Source organism: Podarcis muralis, chromosome 5 (genome assembly GCF_964188315.1).
Source record: "Podarcis muralis chromosome 5, rPodMur119.hap1.1, whole genome shotgun sequence".
Classification (NCBI taxonomy): domain Eukaryota; kingdom Metazoa; phylum Chordata; class Lepidosauria; order Squamata; family Lacertidae; genus Podarcis; species Podarcis muralis.
This window is the reverse complement of record NC_135659.1, coordinates 59,026,344-59,051,425: the sequence shown is the minus strand read 5'-3', so window position 1 is coordinate 59,051,425 and position 25,082 is coordinate 59,026,344. Positions and strand designations below refer to the sequence as shown.

Genomic DNA, 25,082 nt, shown 5'->3' with positions numbered 1-25,082 from the left:
ACCTTGCTCTACATTAGCTGTTCTATTTCCCTGGACCATAAATTAGCACACCTGAGAACTGTTTTCCCTTCTTCCAGCTCCTTAATTAATGCAGTATGGTTCTAGATTAAAGAAGCCAAGGACCACTTTTACATGTGCAAATCTTGTCACATGTAACAAGATGTGTGTGAGAGTTGTGTATTGTGAGGATGCTCCCTGTGTCTCTCTTTTTGTTTCCAGCTCCTTGTGTGCATCTGGAAGTAGATTCCATGTTTCTGCTTCCAAGTAGTCAGAAAAAGCAACTTCCAGGGGCAGGGGGCAACTTTCATCTGACAAGATACATACACATTTCTAAACTGGATTAAATCCATAGATACACATTTTTACCACAAGAAGGGGGCTGGATATGTTGCCAGAAACAACAGGAAAGTATCTTCAAGTCCAAACAATGAAGATTAATGTAAGCTGTTCCTCAAACGGGAGGGAACTCCGATTCACAGCCAATGCGATTGAACTTGGACTGGATACACTTGGGTTCAAATCCTTGCTCAGCTATGGAATTCACTGGGTGGCCTTGGGCAAGTCACTGTTACCCAGCCTAACCTATCTTGCAGGGTTGTTGAGGAGATAAAATGGGATAACAGTTAATATCACACTTAACACCTTGTATGCATGTGGGAAATTAACATGCCTTAAGAGATGTGAGGAATATTATCAGGAAAGAATAAATATTTGGATTTTAAGGTTAAGTGACTGAAGATATCCCCTTCCTATCTAAACCAGGGATAGCATTATGGAGCAGGAAATCAAAACCTCTAGTTCAGGAAGGGAAACCTATGACCCTGCAGCTGCTGTTGGACTCCAAAACTCCCATCAACAACAGTCAGCTTGGGCAATAGTCAGGGGTGACCAGAGGTGGAGACCAGCAACATCTGGAGGGCTGAAGGTTCCCCGTCCCTCCTGAAGTCTGTGGAATTCAAAGCTTAACAATCTCAAAAGGCTATGCTGTTTTCAATATCCAAAGTATCTGGAGAGCACTAGGTTGGTGAAAGCTAGCTCAGACCATCAGCAGCAGATCTAATTAAGCTCTATGGTTTCAGATTTGTGGAACTGATCATTCCGACCTTCCTCTTTGCAGGTTTTCTGACATGGTTTCCTCTGCTCAGAACCGCCAGACTTTCATTCAGTCTGCCATCTCCTTCCTGCGCAAGTACGGCTTTGATGGGTTGGATATTGACTGGGAGTACCCTGGCAACAGAGGCAGCCCCGCTGACACCCAACAACTGTTCACAGTCTTACTCAAGGTTGGCTTCGACAATGTGCTCTCTCTGTATCTAGGTGACTAATATAGCAGTGAAAGGAGGTTTGTTCTGGAATTTTACCCAGTGCTATTTGTCAAGGCAACGCAATCACTAAAACAGATATAATAACACCTCCATGTCTTTAGGGTAGGATACCCTTTTTCTCGTTCTTTCCTGGGCTGGATCTAGACACATCAAAAACGTGTTTCGGGAAATTGAGTTGTGAACTTTATTATTGGAAATATAAAATACTTTTTCTTTACTAATGCAGCTGAGTACCCTGTTCGTGTTCCAATAATCTTCATCTCAGAAATATTAACAGCATTTGTGATGCTCATAGTTTGAGGCAAATGGTGGGTAGAGAGCTTCAGAAGTGGATATAGAAGGGAAGTGAGACTGTGATGACAGTTTTTTATTAAATAACTGCATGAGTGGAATGACTTTTGCCTCTGCCCACTCCCCCCACCCCCTGTGCATGCCCAACACCATCCCCATCTCTACTCAGGAAAGTTAGACGGGGGACCCAGAACAGATCTGGGGGGGAGGGGCATGCAGAAAGCGGAGAAAGTTCCATCAAGCCAGCGGAAGTCATTCTGCTTATGCAAGGAGCTACTTAGTGCTACGTTGAATACAACCCAATTTTCTTAGTTACCCTGTGCCTTACATTCTGGAGCATCACTTCATTATGTCCGCAAAGCCAAGCATTTTAAACATTTTTTAAAAAACCATGACCCTGAGATTAAGAGTCTCATCCTCTACCAACCAGACAATGAAGACTTTAAAAACTCAGATAAGGGTGTGTGTGTGTTCTTAAAAGAGTAGCTTAGTGCTGGAGCTACAAATTTTCTCTTAGGAGCAAATGTCTGCACTGCTGCTCCCTTTATCCCTCCTAGTGTGCTTACTCCAGCAGCAGGGGGAGGTTGAAAAGGATAAATAATTATTTCCTCCTTGACCACCATTCCACACATCCATAAGCACACAGGAGCAGACACAGCAAGTCTGTAGTTTTTTCCCCCATTCCAACCTACCTCCTGGGGTACTTGCCCCCTCTTGCCCCCTACCCTCGATCCAAACCTGGAGTAGCTTGTGACAATTCACTTCTTCCAATAACAGGAAATGTATGAAGCTTTTGAACAGGAGGCTTCTCAAACCAACAAGCCCCGACTGTTGATCTCTGCAGCTGTGTCTGCTGGTGTGGGCACCATTGAGACTGCTTACCAGATCCCAGAGATGTCTAAGTAAGTTGCATGTGGATAGCTTGGCTCATTGTGAGCTAGCATAGACAATACGGAGGTAGCTGGCCCAATGGTTTCATTTGGTATAAGGCAGTTTCCTATGTTCCTAAGAGGAGATGGGCGTACACAGTGGAAAGACACTGGCATTGGGGTAGACTGGTCATTATGGCAATTGCACCATAGCTTAGGACTTCTGCTGCAGTGATCACCCACTATGGTAAAAGCTGAGAGCTTCTTGGTTTGGAGTGGGTGCCTACTAACAAAAAAAATCCAGAATATGATGGCTGGTTTCCTGGTCACATATCAGGCAAGCAGTGGTGATGTCTATGACTCAGCACTTCAGTGAAATGTGAAATAACAAGAGCAGCAGAGATTAAACAGAGAGTACCTGCTATCTCCATCTACTATATCTGCCTGTGATCTTGCCTATACTTGTCAGTTCAGGAAAGAGGAAAGAATGTGACTTATGTGGCAGAGGACATGCACAGGCCAAATTATGTTTTCAGCACAGAATTCTTTACATCCTTTAGCATGGTCTGAAGTAGATGCATAACAGATGCATTAATGTGTGCATTGGAGCATATTACTGTGTTCACCAGTGACAAAAACAAACATTAGCAGTAATGCTGAAGTGATTAATGAAAGTCTCTGTGTGGATCTTGTGTGTATTGCATCTAAACCCTGCAAATCTCACAAATCTTGAGAGGCTGCCCCGTGCTCAGTGATTGGGAACTTGGCAATACAGTGGTACCTCGGGTTAAGTACTAAATTCATTCCGGAGGTCCATTCTTAACCTGAAACTGTTCTTAACCTGAATCACCACTTTAGCTAATGCGGCCTCCTGCTGCCGCTGCACCGCCAAAGCACGATTTCTGTTCTCATCCTGAAGCAAAGTTCTTAACCCGAGGTACTATTTCTGGGTTAACGGAGTCTGTAACCTGAAGCGTATGTAACCCGAGGTACCACTGTATCTATATTGTATTAATATTAACAATTAAACACTATTGCAGAAGCAAGACACTTTGCCTTCTTACTAATCAACTATTTGAATCATGATACCAAATGAGATAGGGACCTGGTAATCACCAGAGATGGCTGAGGATATCATATAATAATGCCTCCTGGTTAGAATCCTAACCAACTGAAATCTGATACATTTTCGGGGGGGGGGGGACAACGACAGCATCAATGCATGCCAAATGGCCAGTTTTAAATTTGCCTAAATTTAAATGAGTTGTAATGTTGAATACACTGAAATTGATATATAGAAATGTGCAACAGCCATGATTCTCCCCTTTTCTCTGATAGAAGTGGCAATGCTTAGTTAACCGAGTAAACACATATGAGGAAAGGGTCCAAAGTTTTCCTTAGAGGGAAATAAATTTCTGGACTGATATATTTGCCTATTTGCTTCCCTCACGTCCCTCCAAGGTACATGGATCTGATCAATGTAATGACTTATGACCTCAGAGGATCCTGGGAAGGTTTCACTGGTGAGAACAGCCCTCTGTATGCAGGCCCTGAAGACCAAGGCTCCTATATTTACTTCAATGTGGTGAGTGACTGAACAGAAATTAAGGGTTTCCTTTATCATCAATCATATCCTACATATTTAGCTGCTGAATATGTAGTTCAGAATTGTCCCAAGATTTGCCTTCTGATTACCTCCTCAATGTTCTTTCCACCAGGACTATGCTATGAACTACTGGAAGAAGAATGGTGCACCAGCTGAGAAGCTGATGGTGGGATTTGGAGCCTATGCTCGCACCTTCACCCTCAGCAACCCTTCTAACCATGGCCTGGATGCACCAACCTCTGGGCCAGGGAGAGGTGGGGCCTACACCCAAGCAGCTGGGACGCTGGCCTATTTTGAGGTAAAACTCTGGCATAGTTGCAGCTTTCCTGAACATTTGTTAGTTATCATGATGTCCTGCATTTTCATTTTTTTTAATTATAGCTTTTTATGTACTACTGATGCAGTTTTGCATCTGGATATTGCACTTGTGAGCCAATATAGTTATCCAGTTTATTTCTGTATAGTTTCATGTTTTTGAATGGGTGTTTATTTGTTGCTTTCTGTGCCAAGGAGCATAATGGCCAATTCTCGCATTCAGAAAGTGTGCTGTTTTTAAGCCAGCATCTGCTATCCTGGTGCCCTCCAGATGTTTTTGACTAAAACGCCCATCAGCCTGCTTTGAACTACGGCAACATGCAAGCCACTCTTTGCACTGTTGGAGCTGACGTGGTTGGAAGGAATGAAATTTTGTGCATCTGCCTTGTTACCCTAATAAAATTCTAAGGCCAACTAAGATTTCCACATTTCTCTCCCGCTCACAGCTAACAAACACTCATATGATTTCTGGAAATGGGTGTAAATAACCCAACATAGTTTAGCTAGCCTTGGGTAACTAGATCAAACACTTTCATTGGCTTAATCCAAGATATTTGTCTCCACAGGTCTGTACCTTCTTGAAGGAGGGTGCCACTGTTGTGTGGAATGCTCCCCAGGAAGTCCCTTATGCCTATAAAGGAAATCAGTGGATTGGCTATGATAACCCTAAGAGTTTTGGTATCAAGGTAAGCCTGTTTATTGTCTCCATATTCTGCCCTTATTCAGCACTCTTCTAAAATGGCCAGAGGCTCCTCCTGGAAGGCTTCTTGTCTTTCTTCTCCCACCTTCCCCATTCCTGTGGAGCGTGATGCCATCAAGCTGTCTTTGAAAAAACCACAGGTTTAGACTGTGTTGAGTCTGAAAGGTCAGAGCAGAAGGATTTCTAGGGAGCTCAAGAGGAACAAACTCCCCCCACCCTCCCTTTTAGAAGCCTAATGGGGGGGTAGTATCCATTATGTTCCACCTGTATATTTATGCTCTGCCTGTATATTTGTAAAGAATATGAAAATATTGCACAACATCTTAAGTCTCCCATGACCATATACAGTGGTACCTCGGGTTAAGAACCTAGTTCATTCTGGAGGTCTGTTCTTAACCTGAAACTGTTCTTAACCTGAAGGACCACTTTAGCTAATGGGGCCTCCTGCTTCTGCTGCGCCGCCGGAGCATGATTTCTGTTCTCATCCTGAAGCAAAGGTCTTAACCCGAGGTAATATTTCTGGGTTAGCAGAGTCTGTAACCTGAAGAGTATGTAACCTGAAGCATATGTAACCTGAGGTACCACTGTAGGAAGAAAACTGCACCCAAGTACACACACCCAGGAAAACTGGGGATAGTGGAACAATTATTTAGTATTTCCCCCCTAAATACCGTATTTTTCGCTCTATAAGACACACCAGACCACAAGACGCACCTAGTTTTTGGAGGAGGAAAACGGGGGTGGGGGTGGGAATCTGAATCTCAGAAGCCAGAACAGCAAGAGGGATCGTTGCACAGTGAAAGCAGCAATCCCTCTTGATGTTCTGGCTTCTGGAATAGCTGCGCAGCCTGCATTCACTCCATAAGACGCACACACATTTCCTCTTACTTTTTAGGAGGGAAAAAGTGAGTCTTAGAGAGCAAAAAAATACTGTAAATAAATAACGATTAACTGAGTTTCGTGCATCTAACAGTGCAAATCCAAGTCTGTTTTGTTGTTGTTGTTTTTTAAAAAAAGTAAACTCCATATAGTTCAGCTGGCTTTTTTTCTCCAAATATGGTTAGGATTTCAGACTATCTGTTTAGGATTTATGTACTGTAATTCCTTAACCTATTTCCTGTAACTGCAGTTTTAAAAGTTACAGACCACAACTCTGGAGTATAGAGTCAGGCCGTTTATGCTCTCTCTCTATCTTAGCAACTCAAGGGAAAGATAGCTCTGGTTCTCATTTATTACATAATGCTTAACCGTCTAACTCACAGGCTAAGTGGCTGTTGGAGAACAACTTCGGAGGAGCCATGGTCTGGGCTATTGACTTGGATGACTTCACTGGCACATTCTGCGGGGAAGGCAAATACCCCCTGATGAATGCCTTGAAATCAGGATTGGGAGTCACCACACCAAGTGAGTAGCATACTCCTGTTGGCAGGATAGAACAAAGTGCCTGGCATGCCCAGAAACCCTTGTTTGGCTGTATGTGAAATAGTGCTACTGACTCTTATTGTGTGTTCATCTCTGTCCTCTTTGGCTCATTTCTTTTGAGGCAGTATGGCTGGTCCAGTACTGAAAAAGCCACTGGGTGTGATGATAATTATCTGGATTTCAGCAGATGGGAGGCGGAATTTAACACTTTCCTCTTCTGCTATGGTTCTTAGGAAATCCCTCCTCTGAAGTCCATACTTACTTTGGACGCCTTCCTCTCAATGCAAATACTAGCTGAATTTTCACAGTGGAGGGAAAGGTTACATTTCCCCCCTCTACATGGGCTGCAGCCCCAGTCATTATCCTGCATACATTCTCTGCTGGTTATATTTTTGCAAAGATGCGGTTAATGTCATGTCTAGCCTGGCCAGGCCAGGGCTTCTTTTGCCACGTTAAATTTTAAATTCTCCTTGAATGAGGTTTGTGTTTATGAGACTTTTGTTCCTCGCTCCTAGTGCAGGCAATATTGAAAGATATTCCCAAAGGTCTGACTCAGTTTAAGGCAGCCTTCCGTGTTCCTAAAGTTCTAACGCCATTCTCATCTTCCTTTCAGACTGTAAGGTGCCTGCAACAACCCTTGGCACTAATGCTAATCAGCCTGCCCAGGCTACAACAGCAGCCCCATCTGGTGGCGGAAGCTCTGGTGGAAGTGGAAGTGGAAGCTCTGGTGGCAACTTCTGCAACGGAAAAGCCAGTGGCCTCTACCCAGATCCCACTGACAAGAATAGCTTCTACCATTGTGTGAATGGGAAGACCTACCAACAATATTGCCAGAGTGGCCTTGTATTTGATGCCAGCTGCTCCTGCTGCAACTGGGCATGAAGAGAACAGCCTCAGAGTAGTACACACTCCTTCCACTGGAGTAAACAGCAAGGAAAGAATTCAGCATGATAAATAAAGATGCATTGCATTCAAATCATAGTCTGTGGTTTCTTTTGCACAAATTCAGTATCTCTTCCCGTTAAATCGAGTACTTCAATTGCATTTTCTTGCAGTGCTGTAAAAAACAACCCCATACTTGATCAAATGTGTGATTTATTTGATTTATTCGTTTGCTTTGAAAACATATTGATCATTTTTACCATCCTAAAAGTGTCCAATGAAACATGCAAGGAAACTGTCAACATAGGAATATAAAACATGCTGCAAGAGAAAAGCATGACAAAGATTACAATTCTGAGACAATGTACGGAGCTCTCATGTAAATATTTAGTTAGATATAGGGAAATAAATGTAGCAGCATAGTGGTCTTGTTGGAGTCTGAAGATCACCATTTTCCTACAGTGAGGAAAAATCCTCTATTCACACACTCCACAAACTATAAAAGGTGCTACAGCATTCTTTCTTGATTTTGTTACAACAGGCATAGTAAGGCTGTGTATATACAGTACCACATCTTAAAAGCACATTCTTTTCCTTAAAGAATTATGGGAAGTACAGTTTACTCCTCAGAAAGCTACAACTCCCAGCAACGCTTAATCTACAATGCACAGAATTCTTTGCGGGAAAGAATGTTATTCAAATGTGCTTTAAAGGCATAGTATGTACACAGCTACCCCTTTGAATGCTATTTCTGGGATTGTAGCAATCGGGTGGCCCAATGCAATTAAATCGTTTATTCCCTCTAACTTCCCCCAACCCTCAATGCTTTTCTTGACTGCCACTACAACATATAAAGACCTCAATTAGCAGCAACCTTTAATGAATTCAGGCCTAATGTGGCCATGTGTCCTGCTTTCCAGAGGACAGACTTTTATTTGAAGGGCTGTCAGAGAGAGGACAAGCCTCTGTTTCAAGATATCCTCCATCTGAAGGGTCTTCCAACCCAAGTCTGGTCTAAAGACAAAGAACAGTAAGAAGGGAGAGCAGGGGCCTTGAAGTCAGCACCTGGACAGTGGACTGAGCAGGGACCCAGGTCACCCAGTCATGTTCTTCTGCACTATACTGAGATGTACCTATACATACAAATCAACATTTGCTAGTTTTATGCAGATCTGTGTAATCTTCTGTCCTTTTTGTTGATAATGTATTTCGTCCTTTGGTGCAATGTGTGGAGTGCAGAGCAATTGCCATCACCAACACACAGGGAAACAACAAGGGGGGGGATCTACAAACACTTTCCAAATCCAACATGGAAACATTTCAAGCATTAGGAATGGAAGGATCTCTCCATTTCCCATTTTCCCCAAACTTCAATTTAGTCCTCCACTTTTCTGCAGAAATTTGTGGTTTTAAAAAAATCCTCAAGAAAATTCTTCAGCATTTTTGTTCCACTTTCTCCTAATAAACATGTAAACCTTGACTAATGCACACATTTTTGCAAGACTTTTCTCTTAATATAATGCATTTTTGTATGTTACTTTCACTAAGAAATGCATTTTTATGCCCATCTTCCCCTAGTATGTGCACTCTTGGAAACATTGGTTGAATAACTGAAGCACAAAATTCAGCTAAGTGTGAATTTTGCAGGATGGCAGTTTTTCAGTTTTCATCTTTTTTTGGAAACTGCAAATTCATTAGGTTCATTTTTAAATGCAAGCACAATAGAATTTCACCCCCATCTCTACAACCAGTGCTTTTTTCTGGAGGTACGCATATCCCTAAACATTTTGTGAATCTAAGAGGGGAAAGAGAGAGAGAGAGAGAGGGAGGGAGGGAGGGAGGGAGGGAGGGGCAGTATTTCAATATGAGTAGGAAAATGAGAGTACCCCTAAACATTTTTTTAGGGGGGAAAGCACTGCCTACAATTATATACATTCTTCCTCAAAGAAATTGTGGTTTTGGTTGTTAAAATGCCATCATCGTTGTCAACGGACTTGATCACACAAATGTGGACACATTAGCCAGAAGGGTGTGGCAGTGTTATGCCCAGCACAGTTGGGAACATGCATTCATGCTGTTTTCCCTAATGGGCTACCAATGCCAGCCATTTCATATTCATTACCAAGGCTTTTGAGCAAAGAAAGCTCATGACCACAGCCAACCTGAGACATTAATGGTGGGGCAACTGGTGCTCCTCAACTGCCTGCCTCCTGCTTCTTAAGGATCTTCCCACTATCTTATCCTGCCCTGCTCACCCTCTCTTGACCCAGTGGCTGGTACTACAGCAGCTGTATGAAATAAACAGAATAGTATTTGATAACTGATACTTGACGCTATTAGACATTTTTTTGTGTAAAGGTAGATGGTATTTGAAGATTGACAGATTATTATGAGGCTTCACATTTGATTTCTACCAAAATCAAGACAAAGACATGCTGACAACTCTGAAACATTTGAATTTCTAGTGTTGAGGCAATTATTCAGTAACAATCTGAATTTGAAACTCAAAAATATTATTTGTTATACCATATAATTTACAAATTGCAAAATGTTGACAAGGAAAACAGGAAACAGGCAAAACTGTTAGCTCAAGCCAGCATTCAATTCATTGGTATGCTTGGTTGTTAGTTTCACTGTGAAACCAGGCACACAGCATGGCTAGATCATTGCATAACCTCACCTTTATGTTAATTCTTGCGTTCTTGTTATGGATCCTGAAACACAGCTGTTTTGCGCAAGTAGCTGAAATAATTTGCCAGTGGGATATAGCATTCCAAGTAGAAAATCCATCAGATACAACACTTACGGACTGTCACTATTTTGTGGGTGGGATTCAGTTGCATACTGGGTAAATTCAAGCAGCGCAATTAAAGTGCATTTGGTGCTCTTGCACAACAAGCTTACTTTTTAAAAAATGGACTTTTGTGGCAGGAAAAGTTATTGGAAAGTGTGGTTATAATTATTTATTAATGTGATATCATATAATAACCTCCACAACAAAGCTGAATGAATGTTCAAGGAACAAATGTCATATGACCTCCTCACAAACTTTGTGCGAACAAGTCAATAAAAAGGTCACCTGAAAGTGACGCTTACTGAGTTCTGTAGTCCCTAGAATAGAGGAACTCCTGACTTCCTCAGCAGATCCTGTAATGCAACACTTGTTGACACCATATGTTCCTTTTTAAAAAATGACTTTTTCTCAATCATCACAATGGAGAAGAGGTTAGTGGTTCACTTAGGACAGGGGTAGGAAATCTGTGCTCTTCAGAAGTTCTTGGACACCAACTCACCCAAAAAATGCTTTTGATAAAAGGCTTCATCAAACACTTCTGAGTAAGCTTAGCAGTTATGAAAGAAGAGGTCTTCTTGTGGACTGGTAACTGGTTAAGAAACAGGAAGGAGAGAGTAGGAATAAATGGACAATAGAGGGATAAATAGAGTGGAGTCCTCCAAGGGTCAGTATTTGGATCTATGCTTCTTAACTTGTTCGTAAATAATCTGGAGTTAGAGGTGAGCAGCAAGGAAGCCAAGATTGCTAATGTCAAATTGTTCAGCATGGTTAAAACAAAAAGAGATTGTGAAGAGCTCCAAAAGGATCTCCCCAGAGTACATAAGTGTAAAATGATGCACACTGTGACAAAAAAAAATCTTAATTTCATACACATACTCATGGGGTCTGAACTGGAGTTGACTGGTGAGGAAGGAGACCTTGGCATCATAGTGGGTAGCTTGATGAAGATGTTTACCTAGTGTGTGGCAGCTATGAAAAAGGTCAATACCATGTTAATTAATTTAGAGAAAAGTCATGTAAGTGGTGACATGATATAGGTGTATAAAATTATGCATGTAGAGAAAGTGGATAGAGTTTTTCTCCCTCTCTCAGAACATTAGAACTTGGGGTCATTCAATGAAGGTGAATGTTGGAAGATTTAGGACAGACAAAAAAACCACAGGGACCTCTTCACACACTACATAATTAAACTATAGAATTTGCTCCAACAAGAAGCAGTGATGGCCACCAATGTGAATGGCTTTAAAAGAGGGTAAGATAAATTCATGGAGGGTACAAGCCACACGGATTACATTCCACCTCTACTGTTGGAGGCAACATGTCTCTGAATACCAGTTGCTGGGAATCACAAGTGGAGTGTTGTTGCACTCGGATCCTGCTTATGGGCATCTGACTGGCCACTGTGAGAACAGGATACTGGATTAGAAGGACCTTTGCCCTGATCCAGCAGATTCTTCTGCTCCCATACACTCCAGCCAGCATGATCAGTGTGGTGTAGTGGTTAAGAGCGGTAGACTCATAATCTGGTGAAGCGGGTTCGTGTCTCCGCTCCTCCACATGCAGCTGCTGGGTGACCTTGGGCTAGTCACACTTCTCTGAAGTCTCTCAGCCTCTCTCACCTCACAGAGTGTTTGTTGCGGGGGAGGAAGGGAAAGGAGAATGTTAGCCGCTTTGAAACTCCTTCAGGTAGTGATAAAGTGGGAAATCAAATCCAAACTCCTCTTCTTCTTCTTCTTCAATGGTGATAGGAGCTGTAAAAAGGTAAAGTTAAAGGGACCCCTGACCTTTAGGTCCAGTCGTGACCAACTCTGGGGTTGTGGCGCTCATCTCGCTTTATTGGTCGAGGGAGCCAGCATACAGCTTCCGGGTCATGTGGCCAGCATGACTAAGCCACTTCTGGCGAACCAGAGCAGCGCACGGAAACACCGTTTACCTTCCCGCCGTTTACCTTCCCTATTGATCTACTTGCACTTTGACGTGCTTTCGAACTGCTAGGTTGGCAGGAGCAGGGACCAAGCAATGGGAGCTCACTCCGTCGCGGGGATTCGAACTGCCGACCTTCTGATCGGCAAGTCCTAGGCTCTGTGGTTTAACCCACAGCGCCACCCACGTCCCTTATAGGAGCTGTAGTCCAGTATTATTTGGAGGGTCACAGGTTCTACTCCTGTGACACAGGAAAGCCTAACAAGACTTGAGAACCAGTTTTCTAACCATGGTTTTGTTAAATCTAGACCAGGGAAGCAGAGAGTATTCCTGGTTGGGAGATCCTTGTAATTTCTCACTAATTAAGGAATCACCAGTTGTCCATTTATATCCATGGTTGCAAACCTTTCTAGGCTTCTGGACACATCTAGATTCTTGAGCAAATGCCGGGGGAACCTTCTCCTCTAGTCACTTCTCTCCCCTTCACCCTAGTTTGGCCCCCTCAAAGAGACAAAATACATGCACACAGTTCAGTTTTGCAAGGGAACAATCAGGTAACTGGGACAAACAGCTGGAAGTCCTCGGTAAACAGGTTATATAACTGTTTGTTCTCAATTTATAAGTGTAATCAAAAGCAAACTGGTACAGCAAATATAGAATCCTGACTTCTATATGTTATCATTCAATTAAAGAGACTTAAACACTGTAATCTAATTCCACCAGGATCCCAATGGCACTGGTAAAATAAAAAAATAGTGATAACCATGTTTTCTTAAGTTTGGTTTTTTAATTGTGCCTTTGTTCTAGTAGTGGAATTTGTTGCATGCCAATAATTTTAGATGAATGTCCCAATCACCTGATGCTTTGGTCACAAGGCACTGAACAGGTAGAAGGGCAAGTGTATGGTATAAAAGGAAGAGAGAAACAATGTTAGATCAGTACAGAGACCAAGATGGCCAAGTTGATGCTTCTTACCGGTAAGTACAAATCTGAAATTCATAAAATGGTGTAACTTTTCTCTGCTGGTGGAGGAAGCTCATTCTGTAATTCTCATTCTTTATTCTATTATTTAAAAGAGAACAGCTTTTAATTAACTGAATGGATTTCAAAATAACTGAGCAAGTTTATTTTATTCTTGCTATTTTATAGCAAAGATTTCATTCACTACCATATTTCCTAGAAGTGTTGCTTCCCTCCATTCCATAGTGTGGAGAGAAAGCTTTCTTTGTTCGGGATATTTGGAAATCAGGAATTCCCTCCATTGGAGAATGACCATAGCTCAGTGGAAAAGCACATGCTTTGCATGCAAAGAGTCCCTGGTTCAGTCCCTTGTGTCTCCAGATAAGGTTGGGGAAAATTCCTGGAGACCCAAGTATGTTCCCTGTAATACTGACAACTGAAAATCTTGCAGATTTTTATTCAGTTGTATCAACCCCTTCTTTTCCCACTATTAATTTCAGTTTTTGAAAATTCCTGCATAATACTTAGCAATGAAGTCCATGGATACCTTTGAGGTACAAATTATGGAAGAAAATCAATTATTCCTCCTCCAAGTAGCATGCACAGTGTAAATTATACCTCCATTACAATTCATTTGAAAATTCAAGCAGTTAAAGTGCTTCTATTTAAAATTGTGTTTGAATAACTATATAATATAGTGGTCAATATAAGGCCTACAACAAAGTCTTTCATCAAAACAGAAATTGTTTGCCACTCTTCTCAATTTTAAATAGTTATACACTATGATTTCTAAACAACTCATAAAAGTTTATACATATTTAACTTACAAATTATTCCCTTTTTCTTTATAGGTCTGGTGCTCCTGCTGAATGCACAAATAGGTATGGAAAGCAGCTCTTTAAATTAATGTCTAAGTGTCACCTAGTCGCTTCCTGTATTGGAGTGACAGCCTGGGTGATGGGCCATTAAGGAAAACAAAGGAAAGGGTCTCTGTGTGAGGCAGCAAATGGGTCGGCCCTTCCCTCAACTCATAGATAGTTAGAAGGACAAAGCCTGAGTTTAGAGTTGAGTTGCAGTGATGTGACCTAGAGGTAAAGCACCTCTTGAGAGCAATGTTTGATTTCCATTTGAATCCAAGGCTGTAATTTTGGGAGAAACAATGCTGTGGACCCCTCCATCATAGGTGCAGGTTGCATATATGTGTAAATAAACCCAATATTATAAAAACACCACAGTCTCCACAGTGGCAGGCTGTGGTCTTTTCAGTGGAGCCCATAGCCTTTTGTGGTATTTTGCATTTCTCTAAACGTTGCAACACAGTTCCCAGCTTTCAAAACCATTAAAGGGGATTTTGAAATGCATATTTTGAAAGAAAATATGTTTAGAAAATTAGTGCATTTACATTACACTAAGCTGCATGTGTCTATCTCTAAGAATATTGCAGCAATCCCTCCTAAATATCACAGCAATGAATGCTCTTCTGCACCTACTATAATGACATGCCAAATCTGCAATATATACTAAGACCTGGCAGATATACATGTTTTATTATTGCTGAAGAAAATACACACTTGTCTTTCTTCTCCTCACCCTTCAGTCTTGCTCAATTCCATTTAAACTTTTATTATAACCTGTCCTATTTGTCTTGATAGGTTCTGCCTATGTGCTATCATGCTACTTCACCAACTGGGGCCAATACAGACCAGGCCTTGGGAAATACAAGCCCGACAACATTGACCCTTGTCTGTGTACTCACCTGATCTATGCCTTTGCTGGGATGCGCAACAATGAGATTGCAACCATTGAATGGAATGACGTCACTCTTTATAAATCTTTCAATGGCTTGAAAAACCAGTGAGTATCCATGAATAATGGTCACCCGCCCTTCCCACATTCTGCTTCTGCCTTGTTTATATGAGGCTCAACTGGAACAGAAGGCACTATCATATGCCTTCCTGCCCAGAGGGATCCAATGGGCAGTGTTGTAACCTAGCTGAACCTAGCGCTACATAGAACAAAGAAGCAAGAAAGTTTGAGTACATGTGGAGCTACGATACTACAAGGTTGTCAGCTGATGTTGGGATGCAAACCAATAATAAAAAGTGACTCATTCTAGACTACTTGACAGATCGTCTGACATAAGAAAATGGGGTTCAAGATTATAAAAACAAACACAAAATAGATAGCAAGATGGCACCAACTCGGGACTCCTTGTTCCAGAAATAGGGTAGACTTAATCTCTGCAATCTCTTCCATGACAGGAATGGGGACCTGAAGACTCTTCTGGCAATTGGAGGCTGGAACTTTGGAACAGCACCGTAAGTTGAAGCAACGCTTGCATACTTCATCCTAGTAATAGAGAAAAGAATGCACATAATAAGTAGGTAATTATCTTCTACCCTCTTATGGCCACATTACAGATTCACTGCAATGGTTGCCACTCCTGAGACCCGCCAGACCTTCATCAACTCTGTCATCACTTTCTTGCGCCAGTACGAGTTTGATGGGCTGGACTTTGACTGGGAGTACCCTGGCTCTAGAGGCAGCACCCCTCAGGATAAGTCCCTCTTTACTTTATTGGTTAAGGTAAAACCACTGATTTTGTTGTTCTTATTTCCCCACCACCACCCAGAAATGGAGAAGCCAGATTGGATAGTTTAGCATCAATTTATCTCTGCCTTTATTCTCCTAACCTAGAGTGGCCAAAACCAAATACTGTGGACCACAACGCCCACTGCTCCTGACTGTTGACCATTGCTGGCTGAGCTGATGGGAGTTGTAGTCCACAATAGAGGGCACCATATTGCCTACTGCTGCCCTAAAGTCAAGGAAAGAAGTTACTCTCACCAGCAGAGATGAGCAGCAGTCCCCATTGCCATAGAAGCATAACAATAATGCTACATAGGGCTACAACATTTATGCTGCTATCCTACACACAACCACCTGGGTGTAAGCCCTACAAAAGATGGTGGAGCCTGTTTCTAAGTTAGCATGTGTATGACCATCCCACTACTCAGTTAATAGGTTTTATCAATCAATTTAAAACATTGTTATTAATTAAAAATTGCCTCAGATTGATGTGTTATTTTTAATATCATTATCTACAAAAACCAAAAGTGGTGAGCATCATTTTAGAAGAGACAGGCTTTCATCTATCTCACACAGAAGTGGGCGCCTCTTCTAAAATGGTGCTTCCTGTGACAACACCTAAAACAGGAGTGGGGCAACTTGTGGTCCTCCAGTTGTTGTTTCACTACAGCTCCAATCAGCATAAGCTAGCATGGCCAGTGGTCAGGGATGGTGGTAGACCAACAACATCTGCAGGGCCACAGGTTCCTCACCTCTTACTTTCGTCAATAAATTTTTATTCATAGGCATTTTTTATAGTCTGAAATTGCCACTTTAATGATTTTGTTGACTAAAATTCATAGGATCGGCTCAAAACCCGAACATTAACAAGATTGTGGGGCTCTGTCAGAAAATTCACATTTACCTTACTGTTTGCTTTGTAGGAAATGTTGGAAGCCTTTGAGAAGGAAGCCAAACAAGTGAACAGACCAAGACTCATGGTCACTGCTGCTGTTGCTGCTGGTCTTTCCAATATTGAGTCAGGCTACCAGATTCCTGAGCTTGGCCAGTAAGTACAGTATTTTAGGTTCTCTCTCTCTCTCTCTTTAAATTTAACTTATGTCTTTTGTATATGCATAAGTGAAGATACCCTTACAATTAATGTTATTTTGAATCATCTGATGTGTGTCATATTGTTTATCAGTTGCACACTGTGCATTAAAGTGAAACCAAGCCAGTATGTGTCATTGGTAAAATCACTATGCCAGCATCATTGGCATAGAGGCAGCTGCAGTATTAGCATACTGGCTGGTTTTAAGAGAACAGTGTACCTTACAGCCAATCCTAGTACACAGAGTTACTTCAGGAGACAAGGCAGCCACAGATACTATTTCCTCTGTTGATTACTTTAATAAAGCACCAAAACATTGATAGTGCTGTTGATATTCATCCTGAAGGACAAACCTAAGAAGGTTGGCTAAAAAAAACAACAATGATCAAATATTCCAAATATAATCAGTCAAAGTCACAATAATGATCCGTTTTGAAGAGCAAACTGGGCCTGTGATGGGCTTACACTATGGAACTGCATTTATGGGTCTAATTATGCATCAAATGCTATCATATATAGTCAGAAAAAAGAATGGTGGTGCTACTGCATAGCAGAAAATGGGCTATGGGCTAGAGAGGTAATGTTTATGGAAGGTGAGACTGCAAAAGCCTTAGAAGCATAGGGTTTATTCAACATATTACTAATACTGTAGTTGCAAAGAAGAAGAAGAACTGGACACAGATACATTTAATCTCCTCACAGGTATCTGGACTATTTCCATGTGATGACCTATGACTTCCATGGCTCCTGGGAGAGATACACTGGAGAGAACAGCCCTCTGTACAGAGGTCCTGCAGACACTGGTGGAAACATCTACTTCAATGTTGTAAGTATAAGTTGAAAGTAGGGCTGGGGGAGACATTTAAAGGTCAATCTGCCTAATTTGCTCTTTTTGAAACAACATGTGAACTGACACATAGCCATCCCTGGAAATTCATACTTTTCCGAATACTGCAATGCAATTCTTCAGGAAAATAATGTGTCAAAAGTACATATACTAGAATTAGATGTGCATTAAAAAATAATACGCTAGTGAACATAACATACAAAAAGGCATTGTATTAGGGAAAATTGCTTTGCAAAAAAAAATGTGTATAAGGCAAAAGTGCTTGCTTTAATGAAAATCATACGCTGATACGGAAATGTGGAGAACCAAATTTAAGGGTGAAAAAATAAGAAACTGAGAGAGAAAACCTGCAACTGGCAGATTCACTCATCCCAAGCTGGAAGCCTATTTTTACAGGGTGCTTCAAAGCCTGCCAGGAACTAAACCTAAAAAAAATGAAGAAATTAACATTCCACTTTGCAAGCAGAGAGTAACACATGATTTGCCTTTGTAGGACTATGCCATGAACTACTGGAAGAAGAATGGTGCCCCAGCTGAGAAGCTCATTGTTGGATTCCCAACTTATGGACACACCTTCATCCTCAGCGATCCATCCAACACAGCTGTTGGTGCTCCCACAACTGGCGCTGGGCCTGCTGGACCATACACAAGACAAGCTGGCTTCTGGGCTTACTATGAGGTTTGTTCACTTTTCCCACCACAATCCATTAAAACATTTATTTGCATCACACTATACAGATGAAGAATATAATTCTAAAGATAGGCCAATCAAATAAGAAATCCTACAAAGATGCTACAACTAAATTTTGGCCTAATAGCTTGGAAAATATGCTGTTTGCACAAAACCAGTGGTGCAAAAAATGTTTCCAAAGCTTAGTAGCCAGTGAGATTTTTCTCAGTGCCAGAGAGAAAGCGAGAAAAAAATTCCTCCATAGAGACCAAGGGACCATTTTTTGTATGAATATCACTAGCTAGGGCACCTGGGTTTTAGCATTTCTGCTCAAAATTATACTGAGATGAAGTAATGTGGCTAATGCACACTGGTTTTTGGGGTAGGCAGGAATTTCAGGTAACTGAGGACAAGATAATAACTTTTTTCACTGTGCAGCCAGCAAGATATTCTCAACTCTTGATACACATTGTGCCTCCTTTTTAAGCCATGGAGGAAATACTTTATGAAGCCTATGCAGATTTATGCATTGATACTTTCAGTTCACTTCTCTGCACTATGCGCATAGCATTATGAGACAGCAACCAAGACAGTCCTGCAATGATTTGCAACGTGCCTTTTTTGTTTCCTCTGTTAGATCTGCACCTTCCTGAAGAATGGAGCCACTCAAGCTTGGGATGCTCCTCAAGATGTGCCTTATGCCTACAAGGGAAATGAGTGGCTGGGGTATGACAACATTAAGAGCTTCCAGATCAAGGTATGGTACCAATCTCACAAAAGCATACATTCATTCTGGTGCATTAGAATGTCTTGGTAGGTTCATCAAGAGTTTCAAAATCAAGGTATGAGGACTATGGCTGATGTCATGCCACTAAGTACAGCTTTTCTAGATTGACTTGGGCATCTTTCTTGGCATCTGACAGGCTGAGTGGTTGAAGAAGAACAACTTTGCAGGTGCTATGGTTTGGTCTCTTGACTTGGATGACTTCACTGGTACTTTCTGCAACCAAGGCAAATACCCCTTGATCACCACCCTGAAGAACGCTCTCGGACTGCAGAGTGCTAGTAAGTAGCAGCAGCAGGAAAAGCTCTCAAAACGATTGTGAAAGCCAAAGTTCCAGCAAAAGTTCATAATGTTGAAAAACAAGTCACTGTTGCTTATTTTAGAACTAACCTCCAATTTGAGGTACCAAGGTCAGTTAAGTCACTTTTAGGCCTGTTTAGAACATGCTCAATATGTTTCGATATCAATGGTAGCACTTAAAAAAACAAAACAAAATAGAGAATGAGAACAGTTGGATTTGGAAGGTTTCGAAGGGCAAAAAAATACAATGCATTATTAAAGGATGGGGGGAAAACAACCAAGAAGAATTCACCACACCTATAGAATCAGGGACCGATAAGACTCAGGGAGAAAGGGCTGATGCAGTCCAGAGTGAAAGAGAAGGTATATTTTGGAGATCATATCACTGGCACTGAATGCAGAACCTATGTATTCATAAATTAAGAACGTTGGAAGCTGCCTTATGCTAGGACAGACTATCAGCCCATCTAGCTCAGTGTCATCTAGACCACAGATCTCAAGGGTCTTTCCCATCACCAGGTTCTGGACCCTTTAAACTAAAAATGCCAAAGGTTGAAGCAGGGACCTCCTGCATAAAAAGCATGTACTCTACCACTGAGCTGTAGTTCCTGACCTACTCCACAGATACCCAAGTACTTTAGATTTACAGCCGCAGGGACCCTCAAGTTCTGGAAGGATTTGAGCTGGACTGTACAACTCATGACTCACCATCTGTGTATGACAGCCAAGCAGAGGTTGAATTAACCTTCAGTTCTTGCTACCTGCCTGGAAACAGAAAAAGACAAGTTCTCAAAAAACTGCCAGGCCACAGTTTATAGCTGGTGACCTGCATTCAGCTCAATGGATTACAAGTTGTGCAGATCTAGAGTAGAATGAGAAATCAGAGGTCTTTTAAATAAGATTTTTAAAAGCCTTTTCCTTGTGCTCATGATTGGCTGGTGCCCTCTAGATGTTTAGGATTACAATTCCCATAATCCCTGACCATTAGCCAGGCTGGCTGGGGCTGATGGGAGTTCAGGAGATCACCTTCTCTATTCACACTGATGTGGATCACACACTAGGGAGAAAGTACAAGGCAGGTTTTCTTTATGGAAAAAGCCAAACACATGTCATGTAGGCAGAATCCCTTAAATCGAGTTCAGAATAATGTAGAATTCACATTTTGAGCCAGTAGTGGTTATTTGAGAGACGAATCAGCTGAGATGGCTTACCCTCTGCTTCTCTTCCAGGTTGCAAAGCCCCTTCCAAGCCCATTGAGCCAATCCCACCAGCCCCCAGCGGTGGTGGAGGAAGCTCTGGTGGCAGCCCAAGCAGTGGCTCCGGTGGCAGCCCCAGCACTGGAGGCAGTGGATTCTGTGCTAGCAGAGCCGGAGGCCTGTACCCAGACCCAACAGACAAGAACAGCTTTTACCACTGTGTGAACGGCAGGACTTACCTGCAGCATTGCCAGACGGGTCTTGTGTTTGATGCCAGCTGCTCCTGCTGCAACTGGGCATGAAGTGATCAGGTTTTTTAACTCCATAGCCTTCCCAATCCGACATTCCATGTAGCTGTAAAAGTGAAATAAAATTCAGCAAAACCTATGGCTCTTTCCTCTGTGTCAATTTACTTGCATGACATGCAGGCTTTGCTATTCTTTTCACCTGCATCTCCTGCTAGGGCTTGCCGATCAGAAGGTCAGCAGTTCGAATCCCCACGACGGGGTGAGCTCCCATTGCTCGGTCCCTCTCCTGCCAACCTAGCAGTTCGAAAGCACATCAAGTGCAAGTAGATAAATAGGTACCGCTCTGGCGGGAAGGTAAACAGTGTTTCCGTGCACTGCTCTGGTTCGCCAGAAGCGGCTTATGCTGGCCACATGACCCGGAAGCTGTACGCCGGCTCCCTCGGCCAGTAAAGCAAGATGAGCGCTGCAACCCCAGAGTCGTCCGCAACTGGACCTAACAGTCAGGGGTTCCTTTACCTTTAAAGTTACATAGGAAATATAGCTCATAATCCAAGGGGAGCTTCCTGTGATACTGGCTTCCTGGTTGACTGCTGAACCAGTACCCATAAAACTATGTTATCCGGCCTTTGCTTTTGGTTACTTGCAAGATTGCCCCATGTGGGTGGTGGCACCCATGTGGCCTCCATGACACTCACAGCCTGCCATCTAGGCCAGTATCATGTGGCCTGCAGAAGCTGCATGTACCTGACCTGTTGGGAGCCCTTTAGCCATCAGAGGGGGATCCAAAAACAGGTGACCCCGCAATGCAAAACAACAACAAACCTTCAAAGAAATTTACCTTTCACATAAACTATCATTATCTGCATTTTATACAAAAAGTATTGACGCAACTTAAGAAGATAAAACACAAAAAGATAAAATCAACTAACAGTAAAAAAAAAAAAATCTAACAAACAGTCCAGAATACAAAATCTCTAAAATGTTCGACCAGCAACACAACAAGACCAGTCCTACCCCATCCCACCAAAAGGTCAGAACCTAACTTAGTTGCCAAAGTGCTGGGTAAATCAAAATGTCATAGTCTGGCACCCAAAAACTGACAATGAGGTGCCAGGCACCACTGAAAACAGGGGGAGGGGGCACTCATGCAGTCTGTCATAAAGCAATGTTAAACTATAGCATAAATCAGTGGTTCCCAAACTTTTTCTCATTGACCACTTGGAAATTAATACAAAGTTCCTAATATACTGGTAGGTGAATCAATATGAATTAATCTTCACGACCACGTTATATTTTATAGCATCTAGATCTAACATTACACTTGGTAGCCATCTCAGAGGTGTTGCTACCAGAGAAAATAATGAATGCAAAAGTAGAAAATGTGGTGTCAAAGTTAGAAAAGATAGCCCAGCCTTTCACTACAAGGCAAGCCTGTCTATCCAAAAGCCCCTACTGACTGACCATGAAATCCTAAAGCACAGAGCAGATCCCTCTTAGAAAGATATGCTTGATCCCAGACAATTTATTTTATTGGACAAAGCTTTGTAGATATGCAAACTTTTGAGTTATGTAGATTCCCCACCTCAAATTTAACTGTGTTACACAAACTGGCATACTCAGTTGGCCCAAGATAGTTAAAATTGTACGAAAGGGAAACAACATTGACTTTAGACCTCCAAGCCAGACTGAAGACTTGGATGATGCCTTCCTAGAGCAGATTGCCAAACATTCAAAAAGGAGAGATACAGTAGTTATAGGAAACTTCAACTACCCAATATCTGTTGGAACTCAACTCTATCATGAATGAAAGGTCCAACAAATTCCTCCATTACCTCTCTGACAATTTCATTTCACATAAGATGGAAGAAGCAACAAGAGGATCATCTGTCTTGGATCTGGTCCTCACCAACAGGAAGGAACTGATTCACAAAGTGGAAGTACTGGGAACCTTGGAAGGAGGTAAACATATCCAGGGGCGTAGGAAGGGGAGGTGGGGCGGTGGTCTGACCCAGGTGCCATCATGGAGGGGTTGACAAATTATCAAGGAGCAATTACTGCCCTACTAGGGTGGTTCATAAAAAACTTTTTTTAAAAAAAAATGCCTGCTCCAAAGGTCTTATCTTACTACACCAGGGATTATATGGCTATATATGAAATTTCATGCGTATCAGTTAATATCTTGACCCTCCTCCACAAAAATAGCTGTTTACTTGGCCATTTCCCTATGTTGTGAAGGCTGAATTTTCAGTTCAGTGGAGCAAGGTCAAGATATTAACTGATATGCATGAAATTTCAGATATAGCTATATAATCCCTAGTTTAGTAAGATAAGACCTTTGGAGCAGGCATTTTTTAAAAAAAGTTTTTTATGCACCGCCCTACTGCCCCACCCTCCGCTGGGCTTCCCGCCCCCACCTCCAGTCTCCATTGTTGTATCTTTATCCATTGTGTGTCCTGGCTGAGGGGAAAAACAGAAGAAGGATGGCCATCGGTCAGGGATGGTCTCCTGCATTGCCCCAGGGGTTTGGCTAGATGACCCTCAGGGGTCCCTTCCAACTCTACAATTCTCTGGGGCAGGCTTGTGCAGAGTTTTAGGTACAAGTTGGATGCAAGGGTGCATAGGATTGCAGCCCATCTTATGCACCATCGGCTCGGGAATAAGTCCCACTGATCATGATGAAATTAGATTGCTGCTGTGCAGTCCTGTTTTTTTAAATAAATGTTTTCCTTTTCAGATAATACAGAGCATGGTGAAATCACAATAAATAAAACCTCCCCTTCAGTAGTTTCAAGCACTACTACAGGTTCCACATAATATCTGTACTGCATTGTTTACTGTGACAGCACCTGCACGTTGGAACTGCCTACCTATTGCAACAAAGCACATGCCTTTGCTAGACTCTTTTCAGGCACCTGCTAAAAGCATTCTACTTTAGGAAAGCATACCTAGGTGCTTAGGAAGTTGAAGTAATTTTAATCTTAATATTTTAGCTTTTGTATGTTTTATAGTAGGAGTGTTAATTTTTCTTGATTTTACTGCTGTGGTGTTTTTTTGTTTTTTGTTTTGGTAAACCACTTTGCAGGGGGTTTTTAAAGAAAAAATATTAAATAAATAAACAAACAATAAATATAAATATAAATATAAATAAAATAACATAAGCCATAACACAATCAATCCTGTAGATTTAAGTATCTGTTCATAGTCGCTTACTTGTTATCAGAGGCCCAGAATCCACATTCCTTTGTAAGAAAATATGAAATAATGTAAAACCATTTTTGCAGGCAAAATAAAAATAAAAAATCAATGGGGGGGTGACAAGAAAGTTTCCGCACCGGGTACCACCTGACCTTCCTATGCCTCTGATCATATCCTCTTGAGTTTCATGACACAGAGGCAAGAGAAAGCTGAGTGTTGCGTGCCCAGGCACCACACCACCACCCACCCAGTCTTATAGACTACAGTAACCAGGCAAAAAACAGTACTTTGGGTCAAATAAGACCACAACTTTTATTGATTACAGGTGTAAGAGGTTTGGCATAGGCATTGTTGACTTCGGGCCTGCCTACCAGAAGTAATTCGTTTTAGGGTGATCCTGAAAGCAAGAGAGAGGGAGATGGTTTGAACAACACAGGAAGCCAAACTATGCTTTACCAGAACCATACAGAGCCCCACATTGGGCAAAAGATTCCTGCATTGCAGGGGGTTAGACTAAATGGTCATTGTGGTCCCTTCCAACTCTATAATTCTATATGTGGGCTCTCACAGAGGAGCTCACATTCACTTTGCTATACCAGATTCTTTTTTACACCTGTGCTGAGCTAAGTCAAAATTTAGCTTACTGAGTCATTGGGAATCTAGGTGTCAGGTGTGGGGGATTCTCTCCTCCCCCAGAAGCATCAAGGATCAGGGAAGAAACCAGAAAGTTCATATCTGTCATGCATGAGCCAGTCTCCAAGGGAAGTTTGCAGCCAGCTCCCAGTGAAGGAAGGAGCCAGGAAGAGAGAGGGTTAACTGCAAGACACAAGGATTATAGCCGAGAACCAACTCCCCCACCCTTAGGAATGCCAACTGATAGCAGAGTTGCGGAGTCAGCCACAGCGTGCCAGTGAAGGGCGAATGGCAGGGACTAGAAACGAAAGCAGCTCAGAGAGAGGGAAAGACCATGGAAGTACACTCTCAGAGAATGAGTAAGGGGTGGGAGCTGACCCCCTTAGCCCAGGGTCTAGGCGTATGGGGGGTCTTCAAGACAGAATACGTCACAAAAGGAAGTC

At 42.1% G+C, this 25,082-nt stretch overlaps 2 protein-coding genes across 2 annotated transcripts in view; both read left to right on the top strand.

Moving 5' to 3' along the window:
- Positions 1–7,504, top strand: part of LOC114599273 (putative chitinase 10) — a 48,523-nt gene extending 41,019 nt beyond the window's left edge. Inside the window, exons 16-22 of the mRNA XM_077928126.1 lie at positions 1,118–1,283; positions 2,394–2,518; positions 3,947–4,070; positions 4,204–4,389; positions 4,973–5,092; positions 6,369–6,510; positions 7,142–7,504. Coding sequence (XP_077784252.1) covers positions 1,118–1,283; positions 2,394–2,518; positions 3,947–4,070; positions 4,204–4,389; positions 4,973–5,092; positions 6,369–6,510; positions 7,142–7,410 — 1,132 coding nt within the window. The 3' untranslated portion in view covers positions 7,411–7,504. The remainder of the gene's footprint in view (positions 1–1,117; positions 1,284–2,393; positions 2,519–3,946; positions 4,071–4,203; positions 4,390–4,972; positions 5,093–6,368; positions 6,511–7,141) is intronic.
- A 5,575-nt stretch (positions 7,505–13,079) lies between these two features.
- Positions 13,080–20,917, top strand: LOC114598360 (acidic mammalian chitinase-like). The gene is made up of 11 exons (XM_077928125.1): positions 13,080–13,104; positions 13,939–13,968; positions 14,731–14,941; positions 15,349–15,405; positions 15,508–15,673; positions 16,600–16,724; positions 17,469–17,592; positions 18,107–18,292; positions 18,921–19,040; positions 19,207–19,348; positions 20,597–20,917. The coding sequence occupies exons 1-11, from the start codon at positions 13,080–13,082 to the stop codon at positions 20,863–20,865; spliced, it is 1,455 nt and encodes a 484-aa protein (XP_077784251.1). The 3' UTR covers positions 20,866–20,917.
- The last annotated feature ends 4,165 nt before the right edge of the window (positions 20,918–25,082 follow it).

Bases quoted from the DNA above. Each gene is read 5' to 3' on its own strand.
- LOC114598360 (XM_077928125.1), top strand. From the start codon at position 13,080: ATGGCCAAGTTGATGCTTCTTACCG. The intron at 13,969-14,730 runs GTATGGAAAGCA...CTGTCCTATTTG, and splicing joins CCTGCTGAATGCACAAATAG to TCTTGATAGGTTCTGCCTAT. The intron at 18,293-18,920 runs GTTTGTTCACTT...TTCCTCTGTTAG, and splicing joins GCTTCTGGGCTTACTATGAG to ATCTGCACCTTCCTGAAGAA.